A 16984-nucleotide genomic window follows, 5' to 3' on the forward strand; every position below is an offset into this window, starting at 1 on the left:
TGAATTCAACATTTATATGCAACAATAAAAAAACACATAAAAAACAAATACTGTAAGTGCCAGAACAAATATATCTTATCATCAGAACACAGCTTGTTCAGCATTTTCAACCTGAATGCATTGAACAAACCGAAAGAAAAAGCTGCTCATATCCTCAAGTGCGATTTTCTAAATAGTCTCATCCTAATTATGTTAACAAGAGTACAAGAACCAATATTGTCCAGTAGATAAATCCTCATTCTATAAAATATGAACTAATCAAACAATTAATAGGACATTTTTAAACTACTGGCCTTTTATCATCAATTTGTCCTTTCTAGTGAGTGAAATGTAATCTTGTCCATAAGCGCTTACTAGCAATGGCCATTTCCTTTTGTGTCAAAGAGTATGTACGGCCTGTCATGGTGTTAGGCATCAACATATACTGAGCAATGCAATATGAGCACATAACATGACTTCTGTATTAATTACTGTACTCTACCTTTAATAATAAGGGACATGCATCAAACATGAAGATTGGAACCTCGCTTTTTTTTTTTTAAATGTAGATTGTGAGCCCCACATAGAGCTCACAATGTACATTTTTCCCTATCAGTATGTCTTTTTTGGAATATGGGATGGAGATCCATGCAAACATGGGGAGAACATACAAACTCCTTGCAGATGGTTTTTTGCCCTTGGCGGGATTTGAACACCAGGACTCCAGCGCTGCAAGGCTGCAGTGCTAACCACTGAGCCACCGTGTGGCCCCTGGAACCTCCCTTCTTGTGGTTTGAATTTTGGTACAGATGTGGCTAAGGGCATAGCAGGCCCATGTGCGTTTTTTTGAAATTTTTAAATAAAACGTTTTTTTTTTTCGGAAATGCGTTTTAAAATTTTGCGTTTGCGTTCACATGGGTAAAATATTAACAAAGATACTCTTGTGACATATTTGGTGAAAGCCTGTATAGTTCTGTGTAGAATGGCGTTTATTTTGTTTCTCTATCTTTTTTCTAGCCTAAGTTATGAGGAGAAATGTAAAGGCAGGCAACACAGAAATTTGCACATTTTCTGAACTTTGAAAATCAATTTAAAATCCAAAAAAATTTCTAGAATTTTTTTTTCTTCACATTTTGCATTCTCTGACACACTATCACCAAATACCAAAATCTCAAAAGAATTAAAAATATAGAGGGAAAAATCATTGGTTCACTTGACACGGAATGACCCGTGTGCCTCAAGACACATACAGCAGAGATTTTCATAGTGAAAGTCAGTTTAGTAGAGGAGAAGCAAAACCAGCCTGATAAGAGGAGAAAGAAGCAAATCTATTGTCAGTAGTGATGGCTCAGTGGTGATAGCTATAGAGGTGTTATCTTCTATTGTATTCCTGTCTGTCATGAAAGTGAGGCGATTGCTGTAAAGAAAACCTACACTATTGGCAAATATCAGTGTATTGTTCGGCTTAGTGGTCAGAAGAAGTATTCCGGCAGATGATAACTATCTGATTTGTGGGAGTCCGACCCTGGGACTACTTCCGTGTTATGACAATGGGGGTCCTTTGTACCCCCCACACTATCTACAGCAGTCCCATACAAATGAATAGAGTTCCAGCAGGCCTGTGCAAATGATGCTCCATTTAGACGACGAGGGGGACCCCTGTTCTTGTTATTAATGGGGTTCAAGCATTCGGACCCCGACCCACCAGATGTTTATCTACAGGACCCTCGGCCTGTCAGAGAAGCTTATTAAAGGGGTTTTCTGGGGTGATCAGTTGATGCCCTCTCCTTTAAGTAACATGGCGACCTTCTGGATGGACTTAAACATGGACATTACGGCATATCCAAGGATCTGGTCCTATCCCACTGTACACCTGGTGGGGCGGTGGCCTGCAGAGAGGGGAGACACTAAGCGGCACTGAATTTTGGGTAACCCCTACCCGACACCTCTTATTTTGCTTGTTCTTTGCTTTCCCCAGTTTTTGCACAACTCAGGAAAATAAGCTGCTGTTCACACTGTCAGGAAGCTGCAGACACGATAATACACCAGTAATCCGGCTGACACTGTGACAAGACTGTCTGCGCCTACGGAAAGAGGACGGGACACATTATACGGAGGACACAATCTGCAGCGTCGTCTCCCTTACCCTTCTTTTTCCGGACTGAAGCTTGCAAGTAAAAAAGAAAAACCGATTGTCAAAATGAAGCAACGCATTAAACATTCTCATACGTCATGGAAATCGCTATAATAACCACAGTACCTGACAGCGGGGTAACGCTTACAATGTGCATGTAACAACAACGGGAACCTTTCACCAACTCCAACTCTTGCCATCCTTCAATAGGTGGCGCTCCGCTGATTCTGGTGCAGTTGGAATTTTTTCTATAGCCCGCGCCGTTCCTGAGCAGTCATTGCTGTTAGTTTTAGCACAATTCTACTGTCAAGTGGGCGGTCCCTGTTTTTTTTTTTTTGCTTCACTCTAGGACCGCCCACTTGACTGTAAAGTGTCGAATTTTGCTAAAATGAACACAACTGATTGCTCAGGAACGGTGAGGGCTAGAGAAAAAATTCCAACTATGCTAGAGTCAGCGAAGCGGGGCCTATTGAAGGATGAAAAGAGGTGGTTAAAAGTCCTCCTTAAAGGGCATGTAAAGACCAAAAACACATGAAAAGACGTGATTAGGCTCCTGTATAAACATGGCTGGATTTATCGGGATTGCAGGTTTGAGGTGGCAAATTCGGGCCATTGTCTCTCCATGTAGCAGAAAGGAAGGAAAGAGAACAAAGCTGTATTCGGAGAGGGACCCCTAAGGGGATGTTCACACAGGTTGTATTTTACATAAGAAAAACTGTTTTGCTGTAAAACCTACAATGAATCTGTGCCGAAATCCATATTGTCCATTCAGATTTGTCTCACGGTACTTTGCAAAAGTTTAAGGCTGGTGTGGGAAAAGTGCCACATAGTAAGAATGCTTTCAGTAATAGAAGGGTTAATCATTTGGGTAATTGACAAAAAACCCCCGAAGTGAATGAAGAAATGTAAATCCCATCGATTTATCCTTTACCTTCCATCAGATCTTCCCGCTACTTACAGTTTCTGGCCGTGAGGTTCCCGCCGCCAACTTGCAGAACTTAAGCACAGATCTTTGGTGGATGTCGGCTTGCTCCAATCCGTCTGTCTCTTCATGTCATCCCATGAACGTTGGTGAGATCAGTGGGGGCCGGATCATCGCTTCCAGGACTCCTCCTCCAAAGGGCAAAGGTCACACCAGATATTGATGGGATTTACATTTCTCTTTGCATTTTTTTTTTTTGACAATACGTAATTAACCCTTCTATACCTGGAAGCTTCTTACTGTTCCATTTATTGCAGCATTGCAAAGGGCGTATGAAAAACTGCAGCGTACAAAATAGAATAGAATTTCGTGTGAACCGGAGGAGGGGTGGGGGTGGGGGCAACTGCATTTACAACATGGAGTCTTATGACAACCTGAGCACAGGGCAATGGTTGTCAGCTGTCTCTTATAGGCAGGTATCAGTGAGTAGTTGTATCCTGTACAAGGTAAGGCACATTTTATTGAATATCTAAGGGTAAGTCCACACGGGGTTTTTTGGTCCGGAACCGAAGGCGGAGGCCGCTTCAGGTTCCGGTCCAAAATACAGGTAGCTGCGACTGGATGCGTGCAGTGCACCGGCATCCAGTCGCGCACTCCGCTCCGGATTGGGCCTAGTCAGGAGGGAGTGTCTAGTCTACAGGCGGATCCGCCTGAAAGAATGAGCATGTCGGATCAAACGGCTCCCGGAAAAAAGAACTGACCGGCTCCTATTGATTTCAATGAGAGACGTCTTTTTGGTCAGGATTATGAAGCGGATACGGCCTCAAAATCCTGACCAAAATACCCCGTGTGAACTCAGCCTAAACCTGTCGGGTTCAGGTCGCACTCCTTCAGCCGGGATCTCTCACATCTTACCTTTATCCACTGCTGAGAGGGCCCAGGAATTCAAGATGAGAGAAAAATTAGAAATAGAAACCATGGAGTAAATCCAAAAAACATAAAATGGCCATCGTTGCAGCAAGGACTTTTTTTTTTTTTTTGCAGCCGGCAAATGCATTTTGCAGACACTTGGCAAAGTAAGAAGTTTCAAGATTCATGCAGAAAAAAAATCCAAAATAAAATACATACAAAAATATAAAACCATAAAAAAAAGCAGACACACACACACACGTGCATCATCATTCCTAGGCCGGGCATTATAGCAAACCCAAGCTCCGAGCCCACCCCAAGGCCTGGCATGCAGACACACGGAGACCCTTACCAAGTTCTTCCAGCTCAGAGGTCATAGACTTAGACCGCAATGACAGCGCAGTGGTGGGCGCCCGCTTTGGAGGTGGAGGGGCTTAGCGTTAGAGAGAAGGACACACACAATTATATGACAGCAGTGGAGTTAGTTGTGGTCACAATTCACATTACAGTGCTGACACTGCAGCAGGTCCAGGCTCACAATAATAATCAATATACAAAGTATTTCCAGAAATGGCGCCACTCATGTCCATGGGTTCTGCCTGGTATTGTGACTCAACGCCGTAAGTGCAATACCAGACATCACCTAGGGACACAGGTGGCGCCGTTTCTGGAAAGATAAGAACAGAACTTTTTTGTTCACTTCATACAGTCCGCGCTATGACCTGAAACATACGCTGCCCCTTTCCGATAGTCGTCAGATTTTTACCCTGAATATACTGATGTGGAGGACACAACACCTAGTGCAGTACATGAACACACCAGGGTACTGCAATGGGACCTGTGTAATACTAGATTTCCCCTGTGGAGGCGCCGCAGGGAAACTAAACACCTGTTGACGGGTTTATCCCTTGTAATAACAAGACTGTCCAGGTGAACAACTCCTTTAAGGTCCGGACTGCGCACGGGAGAAGTGCACTTATTATTGGGTTAGGAGACGCCCCGACATAACCTCCCTATTATTGGGTTAGGGGACGCCCCGACACAACCTCCTTATAGGGTTAGGGGCGCCCTGATCCCATAGTACTCAGAAAAGTCTGATAATTACAAACGTGCAAAACCGAACCCGTGAGCACGACGCGCAGACACAAAGCGTTATCAACACTGAAGCGCATCTATTAAGTCTCTGTACAGACTGTTCCGTCACATCTGCAGCACGCTCTACTAGTCAGAGATGTGTCGGGGGAGGGGACGGAGCACTTTGCTGAACACGCCGCGTGCCGATGTCTGCGCTCTCTGCGGTATTGTCCAGCTGGGTGGGTACAAATGACCTAATCATACAGGCGGTGGCCGGGACGACATGATTTCCCCGGTGTACCCCGCACATATCGGCTTCCTCCGTCTCCTCCCGGATCGGGGGTATTATCCGTCCCTGGCACAGAATACGAGCCGCGTGGTTCTGCTCGTTGCCATAGTGAATTTTACAGAAAATAGCTTTGGGGACTAAAGTTGAAAAATGAAACAAATTCATGTAGAGAGTGGGAAAGAAATCTAACGAGAACCCGTCATCAATACAACATGGGTGATGTCACTGATGTGGAGGCTACAAATCATGATGTCACTAGCTGGTAATGACATCATTAATTTGTAATAATGTCACTATGACGATACTAGCTGAAGATGTTATTAGTTGATAATGACATCACTAGCTAATAATGATGTCACTAGTTGATAAAGATGTGATTATTTGATTATGGTATTAATAGACGATAACAACATTACTAACTTATGATGTCACTATCTAATAATGGAACCACTAACTGATGATGTCACTAGCTAATAATGACGCTACTGATGATGTCACTATCTAATAATGCCACCACTAACTGATGATGTCACTAGCTAATAATGACGCTACTGATGATGTCACTATCTAATAATGCCACCACTAACTGATGATGTCATTAGCTAATAATGATGCTACTAACTGATGATGTCACTAACTAATAATTGAACCACTAACTGATGATGTCACTAGCTAATAATGCCACCACTAACTGATGGTGTCACTAGCTAATAATGGCACCACTAACTGATGATGTCACTAGCTAATAATGGCACCAACTGATGATGTCACTATCTAATAATGACGCTACTGATGATGTCACTATCTAATAATGCCACCACTAACTGATGATGTCACTATCTAATAATGCCACCACTAACTGATGATGTCACTAGCTAATAATGATGCTACTAACTGATGATGTCACTAACTAATAATTGAACCACTAACTGATGATGTCACTAGTTAATAATGGCACCACTAACTGATGATGTCACTGTTGAGGTCTCCAGCTGATAACAATGTCACTATTTCATAATGGCATCACTAGATGAGAATGGACATGACTGGCTAATAATGGCACCGCTAACTGATGATGTCACTCGCTGATGATAAAGTTATTAGTTGATGATGTCACTCGCTGATGCTTCTGTTATTGTAGGCAATCCTCAGAAAAGCAAGGCCTCAGAACATGTGATATCCTGATAGGTAGATGATATTTATGATGTCACTAAATGATGATGATGTCACTAGTGGATAGATTTTGTCTCCCATCCTAGACATAATGTGCATATGAAGACACACTAAGCTGGTGACATCACAGGAAGCCACCTGCCATTCCGGAGCCTCCTATAACCCTACCTTTCTTCCTGGCCGTATCATCCGGGTCCAGACTCCTGGTCACCGTCACCACCTTGAGGACGAGGTGGTTGCCCCCCTGCCTGATCATGTTGACCACTTGCCGGTGTCCGACTTTCACCACATTCTCATTGTTCACCTGCAGGGAGACATATTTATATATCACACGTGTGGTATACGACAGTATTCACAATACAATAATGTTACTGCAACAAATTTGCCACATGTGAATACCCCTCTACAGACATCCATCCAGACAGACAGAACCCGGAATGTGTGAACATGGCCTAAGATTAGTGATGGTAGATGATTGGGATCAGACATGTTGGATTTTAGCATGTCTGATCCTTTGTGGTAGAGTCTTACTCCTCACACATGCACACTCGGCCAAGACTATAATCATGGCTGAACAGTACGCCTATGTGTAAGTCGCCATACCGGCAGACTCACAGTTAAAGCTGCACGAATTCTCGGCCTCCTCCAGCACCGGCCACCATATTGTTACTGTTTTACCTCTCCCACAGCGAATGTTTCTTAGCAGGTAATGAATTCTAAAAAACCCACAAACTCTGGAAATCTGCTGCGGACGGAGAAGGTTTCTGCATGGCGTGTGAAATCCCATCACTCCAGATAATGATACAGACAGATGGCCGACTGTAAATGTCATTTATCACTTTTTATGGTCCAGAACTCGCGAGCCTGATTAATATTCCGATGATTTATTGTGTAATGACGATCTATAGGAAAATACAAGCGCATGAAACACACGTGCAATCGCTTCTGTATTGCTTTTATTGAAAAATTGCTCCGCAGAGCTCCGGGCCATTATGTATAGAAGTGAATCAGCGGCTCGTATCGGTTCATGACCCTTGAAATGTAAATGATTTAATGGGACTCGTCATCAGGCGGATGGAGAGGATAGCGGTGCAACAAGTTGCTGGGATGTGCAATACTAGGTACGGCCACTATACAAGGTATGGCGCTGTGCATGGGAGGTCACAGCGCCTGTCCAAAAGCTACAGGCCCCCTGATACTACTGACCTATCCCAACGTCGTGGCACTGATACCACGATCCTTGATTACTTCTTCCATGCTATTACGGCAGAGGTTGACACTTGTATAAGGCCTGCTCAGAAGCAGAGCGGACGCCATAACAGTCAGGTCTCTGCAATCCGTCTCTACATTACTCGGATCTCCTCCCCCTCCCTCACCAGCCTCGTAAATTAATTATATCAGCGTCGTAATTGGCAAACGACTGTCAGCCATCATCTCGCGGCGTGATATAATCAGGGAGTCGGCAGACGCTTCATTTGGTGTCAGAACTATGGCTGCTGCTATTAGCGAAGAGGAAGTTACAGCACAATATGGCGGCTGCGCTCATGTTCCTTCATCCTGTATCTGTACGAGGGGTAAATCAGGAGCAGAATGTGAAATGTATCAGGAGAGATCGCAATAACGCACGTCCTAAGTTTTCTGAGTGATTTATCTTATTCTTTCAATTTTCTATCCTAAAATACTGAAATTCTGCAGTTTTTAACTTTGGCCATGGAGTCTCACAATAGTCCGGTACTTCCTGTTCTGTAGAGATCACTTCTCAGCAGTCGTGTCATCATCCTCACAGGCAGGTAACATTTATTTAGGATTCACCATTCACAGTAGGTCACAGAGCATGCCCACAACACTGTCCTATTGAAGTCAATAGATGATGATTACAGCTCATCTCCTCCTATCTGTGCAGGATACAGAGCATGCCCACAACACTGTCCCGTACAAGTCAGTAAATCAAGATTACAGCTCATTAGAAATGAGCGAGTACTATTCGAAACGGCCGTTTCGAATAGCACGCACCCATAGTGATGAATGGAAGCGGCCAGCACGCAGACTTTGCCGGTGGCCAACCGCTTAACCCCCGGCGTGCCGGCCGCTTCCATTCATCCCTATGGGTGCGTGCTATTCGAAACTGGAGTTTTGATTAGTACTCGCTCATCTCTAAATAGGTCACAGAGCATGCCCACAACACTCCCATAGTAGTTAATAGTTGATTATAGCCCATCTCCTCCTCCCTCACAGACCATGCACACAGGTGTCTCGTACAAGTTAGTAAATCAAGATTATAGCTCATCTCTACACAGGTCACAGAGCATGCCCACAACACTCTCGCATAATAGTTGATTATAGCTCATCTCCTCCTCCCTACAGAAGTCACAGAGCATGCCCATAACACTGTCCTATAGAAGTCAATAGATAATGATTTTAACTCATCTACTCCTCCCTGCACAGGTCACAGAGCATGCCCATAACTCTTCCATAGAAGTCAACACAATCCTTAGGCTCCGGAGTAACGCGCCACTCATTTAGAGACGTATACACGTGTCAGAGCGCGGTGCTTCAAAACAGATCTCATTGATTTCAATTTGTTACGTGCGTAAGCCGGCACCCATTGAAATCAATGGGGTCTGTTTTGAAGCGCCGTTCTCTGACACGTGTATACGTCTCTAAATGAGCGGCGCGTTACTCCGTGAGAACAGAGCCTTAGACTCCAGATTCTTATGGTCTATATGGCTGCTATAAAGCAAATCTCTAAATGCGGTTAACAGCAGTTCAGGCAAGATGGACGCCTCCATAATCAGGTGCAGAAAACAGAATAAAAATCAGAAAAAAATAGAATAAAGACAATAATATTTACCAGTATTTGGTTTTAAATAGTAAAATAAATCTAGGTGACAAATTCCCTTTAAGGGCCTTTTTGCTTTCCTGAATGGGCTGTACCTTTTACGTTAAACATGGCTGACATCGCTCCGAAACAGCGCCACTCCTGTCTATGGGTTGTGTCTGGTACTGCAGCTCAGCATACACAACTACTGCATAGATCTGGCGCTGTTTCAGGAATAAAGCCATGATTTTGTGTGCACTATAGGTAATATTTCAGGGGTGGGAGAAGGAGAGGCATAGAAATTAAGGTGAGGGTCACCTTATGGCACCCTGTTCTCCTGATGCTTCCCTTCCCCCATGCTGAAGTGAAGGCAGACAGATCCACTAGATCAGACAGCTCTGTATTGTTGCCATCATTGACTACCGTTGTGGCTGCTGTTTGCCCCTCTGTATACAGTATATACCTCTCCGTAAACCGCACTGCAGGTGGAATCGCATTTAGATAACATGTATTAGTTTTTATCACTATATCGTGCGCCGCAACATTTTACATGGAAGATATACCGTACGCTGTCAGAATCGCCCGAAGCATCGTACCGGTGAAGCAGAAATCCATTTGTATCTCTCAGAGGAAGAAAAATTTCTGACATTAGCCAAGGAAATCGTAGCTGCTCCATAGACGATATTACTCACATACATCAGAGGCCTGTAACACTGTAAGCGAGCGGCCGCAGTTATAATGCTGTTACTGGAAGGAATCCAGAAGTCGCTATGAGTACTGGATTAGTGTCTGTGCCAAGTGTGCATGTGTATAAGGGGGAGGGGGGGAGATACAGTTGTCACCCCAGCTACCTGCAAATCCCTCAGGATGCCGATAGTGACCAAGACTGAATCCCTGTTTAAGGGTGAAAGCCAAGGAATCAGGGGTCCCTGCACTTCTGCAGGGACTCTCCAAGGCCTCGTACACGACTGAATTCTGATATTTATAGGGCAGGGGATACTAGCTATCACGAGAACAGGGGCCCGAAAGTCATCCATGGAATGAAATGCCAGTGCACATAAATAACTAGTGCTCCATTGACTTCTATGGGGCTTCTGTGGTCTTGCAAGCCCCATAGAAGTGAATGGAGCGCCAATTCACATGGATGAGGCAGTATGACGTTTGGGCAATCTGACACATATCATGTGTACGTAATGAAGAAAAAAATCCCTTTAAGTACGCAACTGTGACATACGGATGGACCGGCAGCTCTAATAACATGGATAACCTATTTTCTGCCCTGTGTGTACAGACTCCCATCGTTACGTTCCTGCCGTCGGGGGGATCGTTGTGGGAGACGTCGTCCAGTTAACAGCTCAATTGACAAATTTCATCCTTGTTATTTTACAATTATAATCTGAAAAGGTTGAAAATGATTTTTCTCCGTAAAAAGCGCGCTTAACACCGTGCGCACCTGACAGTATGAATGTCATAGGAAAGGTTCCAGCCATCCATCAGCCTTCGGTGTGCAGTAATTTCCTCTCCTACGCCTTGCCTGGCACAAAGGCCCTGGACTGGAAGCTCCCTGTAAATTTATGTTCACGTGTCAGGTCTACAGCGGAGCGCGGTGTTTTATATCGGTGGATGAAGCGAGCGCTGAAATAGACATCAGTCCTAAGACTACGGCTTCACGCGGATGACAGCAGCTTATGGCGGAGCTTCTGGTGCACTTACATGGCGGAGACCTCCCATCCATCCTGGGATACCCGATCACCTAGAACAGGGGGCGCTGCTAAAATTTTGGCCATTGCAAACAGCACTTAGGGCGGATATTTCTAACTGACCTGACCTTATATTGCTGCTTGCATCCATGTATAAATATACAATGTGATAGCCGGCCGCCACCAGGACCACAAGTGCCTGACAATGGCAATACAAAAGATTGTCTTATAGAATAGAATTTGAGCAAACGTTACCAAAAAAGTAGATTTTGCAGCAGAATGTGCAGTAACGTATTAGTTCTGTGGTTCTTACTCTAAGGCCCCTTGCAGACGACCGTGGCGTGGTTCAGTGTGCGACCTCGGTTTTTCCCGGATAGCACACTGACCCATTCATTTCTGTGAATGACCTAGTCCTGTGTGCAGGCTGACAGGCCGGGCCGCCAAACTCAGCACAGATCCTGTTCCTGTCCAGTTTTGCGACTCCTATTCAGTGAATGAATCAGGTCACGGAGGCACGGCCAGCACACGAATGACATTCATGTGCCGTTCAATCACCACCAGCCGGTCATGTGTAACCAGCCTTAAGTTACGGTCACTTGACAAATACAGTTTTAGGAGCAATGAGAGCGCTGCCTTTGCTCCAAAAATGAAGGCGACAATTTCCTCCTTGCTTCAAAGAACTCATTTGCGTAAGGACAAAAATGAAGATTCAGAGGGCGGTGGGGGATGTAAACCTAAAATAACACAATGATGGTTCCTAGCAAAACCCCCTTCCACCCTCGGGCCTTTAGATTTGTAGTGGTCACTCACATCATTGGGCCTGAGACCCCTAGTGGTCACTCACATCATTAGGCCTGGGACCCCTAGTGGTCACTCACATCATTAGGCCTGGGACCCCTAGTGGTCACTCACATCATTAGGCCTGGGACCCCTAGTGGTCACTCACATCATTGAGCCTGGGACCCCTAGTGGTCACTCACATCATTAGGCCTGGGACCCCTAGTGGTCACTCACATCATTAGGCCTGGGACCCCTAGTGGTCACTCACATCATTGGGCCTGGGATCCCTAGTGGACACTCACATCATTGGGCCTTGGATCCCTAGTGGTCACTCACATCATTGGGCCTGGGATCCCTAGTGGTCACTCACATCATTGGGCCTTGGACCCCTAGTGGTCACTCACATCATTGGGCCTGGAACCCCTAGTGGTCACTCACATCATTGGGCCTGGGACCCCTAGTGGTCACTCACATCATTGGGTCTGGGACCCCCTGAGCTGGTCATAGAGTGACTACACGTGTAGTACGACTCCTGACTATAGGGTTAATCCTATTCTATCTCGTCGCCACATTGGGAATGGAGACGCTCCGGATATTATTACCACTAAACCACCATAATCTCTCCCATATTACAGCACATTAGGCGCGTTCTAGGCGGTGATGTCAGAGCGCCATTAATCAGTGACATCATGGATGGCTGCTTACATTACAGCGAGGCCTTGCTCGGCACCGGCCCGCGCTTCACATTACATGACATTTTCGAGCAGATGACAGAGTGTGCGGAAAATATTAAATCCTTATTCTGAATGTCACAAGGATCATTGATCCTTCTTATCTACTAGACTAAAGGAAGATGTGAGATGATGACGAGAGGGCGACGCAGCGCTGGGGCCGCTCCGGTGGGGCCACTTGGTGACCCGTCACGCACAGGTGGAGGTTCTTGAGATCAGACTGACCGGGCGCTGCTAATAAATATTCCTCTAATCCCGTGTCAGGCTGCAACTAACTGAGCTGAAATCCCTCTGCTGTTCCACAGTAACGCTGCTCGGCTCTGCCTCATGGGCTATACAATGTACCCTGAGATTTATTGCAGCTACATACGGTTTTATTTCATGGCAATTTCTACTACAAGGTAATAATATGTGATATAACAGGTTCATCCCTGCAGAATGTATAACAAGGCGCAGGGACACCACATGCCAATCTCCTTTACAAAAGCAGATTGACATCATGGCGACTGCGCCGCTTATTTCCTATCTTCAGACATTGTTCTATACCGTATATTTTGCAATCCTCAAATATAGTCTAACTGTAATACCCACAATGGCCATTAGGGGCAGTTGCCACTTTATTCCCTTGTATCATGTTACATCATATTCTAGCCACGGCCTCCAATGATGACATCCCGGTAAGGACATGTGACTGTTGTGGAGACGCTGACTGGCTGCAGTGATCCCGTGTCCAGGTGGGGGCGTCATTTCTGAAAACCAGTAGACAGAGACTAGGTGAGCGCAGTGAGAATGGGAGAGGCAAAGGACTGATAAGGTGAGCATTACTACTTTTATTTATTTTATTTTTTGTGGATCCCTGTGCCCCATCCCACCTGTAGATTGATGATAATGACCCCTAAACGTGGACACAGGTCTTCCGTCTCTGAAGGAATTCATTAAAGTGGACCTTTCACCATCTCTGCACCCTCTGATAGTCACCCCTCCACTGATTCCAGCACAGTTGGATTTTTTTCTCTAGCCCCCACCATTCCTGAGCAATCAGTGCAGTTAGTTTTGGAGCCTGATATTCTAACTAAACTCTCTAATGTCAAGTGGGTGGTGTCAGGCAGGCAAGTGGGTGTGGCTATGAGGCAGACAGTGTCCTGTGGATAGGGAATAACTTGACGTAACTGTTACCCCCTCTGAAGGAGTTGTCCCACCATCCCGTTAATGCCTCGAGGATGAACAACCCCCCCCCTCCAAACCTCATGTAGAAACTGCCGGACTAACCGCAAGAAACGGTAAACAAAAAAAACCTAAAAAGCTTTATCTCTGACCATGAAGCATTTGCCATCATCGAGCACCAGGTCAGTGAATGTTCTCAAGATGAGAAGCTCCAGATAAACGGGAAGCGATTAAATATAAATATAGCCGCACATTAAATGTGTATTTTTAGACGACCCCCTGCAAGACTCAGATGCTTCCCAGATTTAACGCCTTCCAAAAATCACAGAGCTGAGAAACCAAAGCCGTGCGGAGCAGCAGCGGGAATATTCTGCTGGAATCTGGGGAGGCTTCAGACTGTACCCTGCCCAAAATGTCACGTAGACAAACAAGTCCCAAAACGCATACATCTTGTACCTAAAATATAGAACAGAAGCGTACGCCAAAAAACAGGAGAGACGCTACGAGATGCTGCGCGGTTGTATGGAAGTAAAGCTGAATTACTAAGTAATAAAAAGTTCTGCAACTTTCTATCATATCTCTCTATATCTAGTTAAAGTGCAGCCCCAGTTATAACGTAACTTCCTATAAATGGATAGTACAGGTGAATATAAGAAACTTTGTAATAGATCTTATCAAAGAAATCTGTTTCCTTCTCCACTTATCAGGCGGGCTTACTTTTTACATAGACGTCTATGGAGGAGGCTATTGGAAAACACATACAAATAACTACAGCTGCTAAGCTCTGAGTGAGGGCGCTCTTCTGGGTCTGGATGTAATTCTGCAATTACTAGCTGCTCCTCCCCTCTCCATAGACTTCTGTGTGTGAGTAGAATACAGACTCTATGTAAACAAACAGTCTGAGTGACAATAAGAAGGAGGATGATATGGTGCCCACAGATATAGCCCTGATCTCAATATCAACCAGTCTGTCTGGGATGACATGAAGAGACAGACTGATTGGAGCAAGCCGACATCTACAGAGGATCTGGGCTTAGTTCTCCAAGATGGCGGGAACAAACTCCTTGCCAGGCTCCTTCAAAAACTGTTTGCAAGTGCCGAGAGGAACTGATGGAGCGCAAAATAAACGAGTAACCCTTCTATTTCCAAAAACAATCTTACTTTTAGAGCATTTTCCCCCACACCTGCCTAGGACTTTTGCACAGTACTGTACGCCGCTGTGCACCGAGGTGCAGGTAACGTGCAGCTGATGAAATGGCTTTTGAGCTTCGTGAATTATTAACCCTGCTGAATACTTTATAAGCCATCTAGGAGAGCTCCACTTAATAAAAGCGCAACGCACGACTAATGAACCTGCCGAAAAATGGGAGCAGAACAAAGTGGTGAAATGCGTGAGACTGGACATGCCATGCTGCATGTAGACCGGCCTGGGGTTGTGTCTCGCCAGGGATGATCTTATGACTTTTGCACAGGATAGGTCATCATCTGATCTGTTAGGGTCTATGGAGTGGACCAGGAGCTCGGACATCAACGCCCCTATTCAAGTAATAGGAGCCGCACAACAGCACCGTCCACTGTATAGTGGTGGTTCCAGGGAACTGCAGCGCCACTCCTATTACTTGTATAGAATAGATCCTGAAAGTGTTGCCTGTTCACTAGCAGCTCCATTGACTTCTATAAGTGAATGAAAGGAAGTGTGCATGCTGGGAGTTGTAGTTTCACAACAGCTGAAGGCTGCTGACCCCTGCACTAAAGGGATAACGCACGGCTCAGGTGACGGATAACTGACAGGTGCTGACATAGACAACAGGGATGAAGACAGAAGAGGCAGAAGATTGCACCCTGCAGGATACAGAAAACTAATCAGCTGCAACGAGGGTAAATACAATCACAGAATCCCGCTACCACCCTGCACAGCCCCGCTCAGTATGGGGGGTATCTCGTACCCCGACCTGAGGCTGCACGAGCTGTGATTGCATTGCATCGGAACAGCAGAGACCTCAATTGTAGCAGTGGGGTAGAATGAAGGCACACGAGGCCTAATGGGTTATCAGCAGATACTTGACCTGATTACGGGACAATTAGGCTGATTACACGGAGATGGCGGCACGTTTATCATCTCTCATCCAATTTACATCAAGCCCTAGTTTGTGTACATGAAATATAGACAGACGACAAGAGACAGGGAGGCCGGGGAGGGGTCACCTCTGCGCCGCCACCCTGGCATCATGGGGGGTTTGTGGTATCCATAATATCATTACAGGCCTGTAAATAGAGAGGGGGGAGGGGGCGCCATCCTGATGTCCTCCCGCTCTCACATCATCATAATCAGATCTAGACGATATTCGGCTGAAAAACCACAAGTCCTGACATCTTGTAAGAATCTAAGAACCCGTGTCATGGGGTGAGCTGCAATACCAAGCACAGCCACTATACAATGTACGGCGCTGTGGTTGGTATTCGGTGATGAGGCCGCAGCAATCAATCTGATAGTCTATGACAACTACACTAGTGACCGACCTGCCTAGTCTACTCTATGCTGCACTTGTACAATAAAACTATGCAAGGGGCAACAAGACCGTGTTACCTATTTGGAGTCTGACAACAAAAAAGTTCTGGGTGTAATAAAGTTTTTTTTTTTCTTTTTTTTACTACTAGTTTTCTATCCGCAGTTCCACGTGTCTCCAGTAGATGGCGCTAATGTTGCGACTCATAGGGTTAGTTCTATCCATTTCCACATGTGTCCTCCTGTGCGTCAATCCTCATCAGTCCTGCCGGCTCCATCCCATCGGCGATCAGCAGTGATCTAATAATCAGGATTACTGCAGCTGTGTGAACAGTGACAAGGAAATCAATTGCACAAATGCCTTTTTCTTGCCTCCTCTTGATGCTCAACTTACTTTACTTTGACAATTGATCTGAAACCTTAAGTGCGTTACAATCAAGTATGGCCTAATGACCAAATTCCCTGACGAATCCTAGAAACTGTGTTATGTAGAAGAGTGTAAGCTATTGTCTCTGAGGTCAGCCACTGCCAGAGGGGGCTCCCACTTACCCTATGTAATCTTTGGGCCCCCCTGAGGCTCTAGGGCCTGGTAGCGATTTCTATCTCTGCACTCCCTGGTAATATTGCATTTTGCATGGCGGGTCATACCACAAAATCCACCGTGCGAACGTACCCTATTAGGAGGCGGTGCCTAAAACGTCTGCCCCCCGTATGCCCACCAGCACTGCCCCCCTGACTGACGCCATATATATCCCCTTTATTTCCAGTGAATCTCCACCCAGTAAAGAGACCACAAAGTATTAAG

At 45.5% G+C, this 16984-nt stretch overlaps 1 protein-coding gene across 1 annotated transcript in view; it reads right to left on the reverse strand.

Moving 5' to 3' along the window:
* SHANK2 (SH3 and multiple ankyrin repeat domains 2) overlaps positions 1–16984 on the reverse strand; it is a 282554-nt gene that overhangs the window by 16114 nt on the left and 249456 nt on the right. Inside the window, exons 17-19 of the mRNA XM_075281002.1 lie at positions 6649–6784; positions 4297–4377; positions 2126–2146 (exon numbers count right to left, since the gene is read on the reverse strand). Of these exons, the coding sequence (XP_075137103.1) occupies positions 2126–2146; positions 4297–4377; positions 6649–6784 (238 nt within the window). The remainder of the gene's footprint in view (positions 1–2125; positions 2147–4296; positions 4378–6648; positions 6785–16984) is intronic.

Source organism: Leptodactylus fuscus, chromosome 7 (assembly GCF_031893055.1).
Source record: "Leptodactylus fuscus isolate aLepFus1 chromosome 7, aLepFus1.hap2, whole genome shotgun sequence".
In the NCBI taxonomy this organism is placed as follows: domain Eukaryota; kingdom Metazoa; phylum Chordata; class Amphibia; order Anura; family Leptodactylidae; genus Leptodactylus; species Leptodactylus fuscus.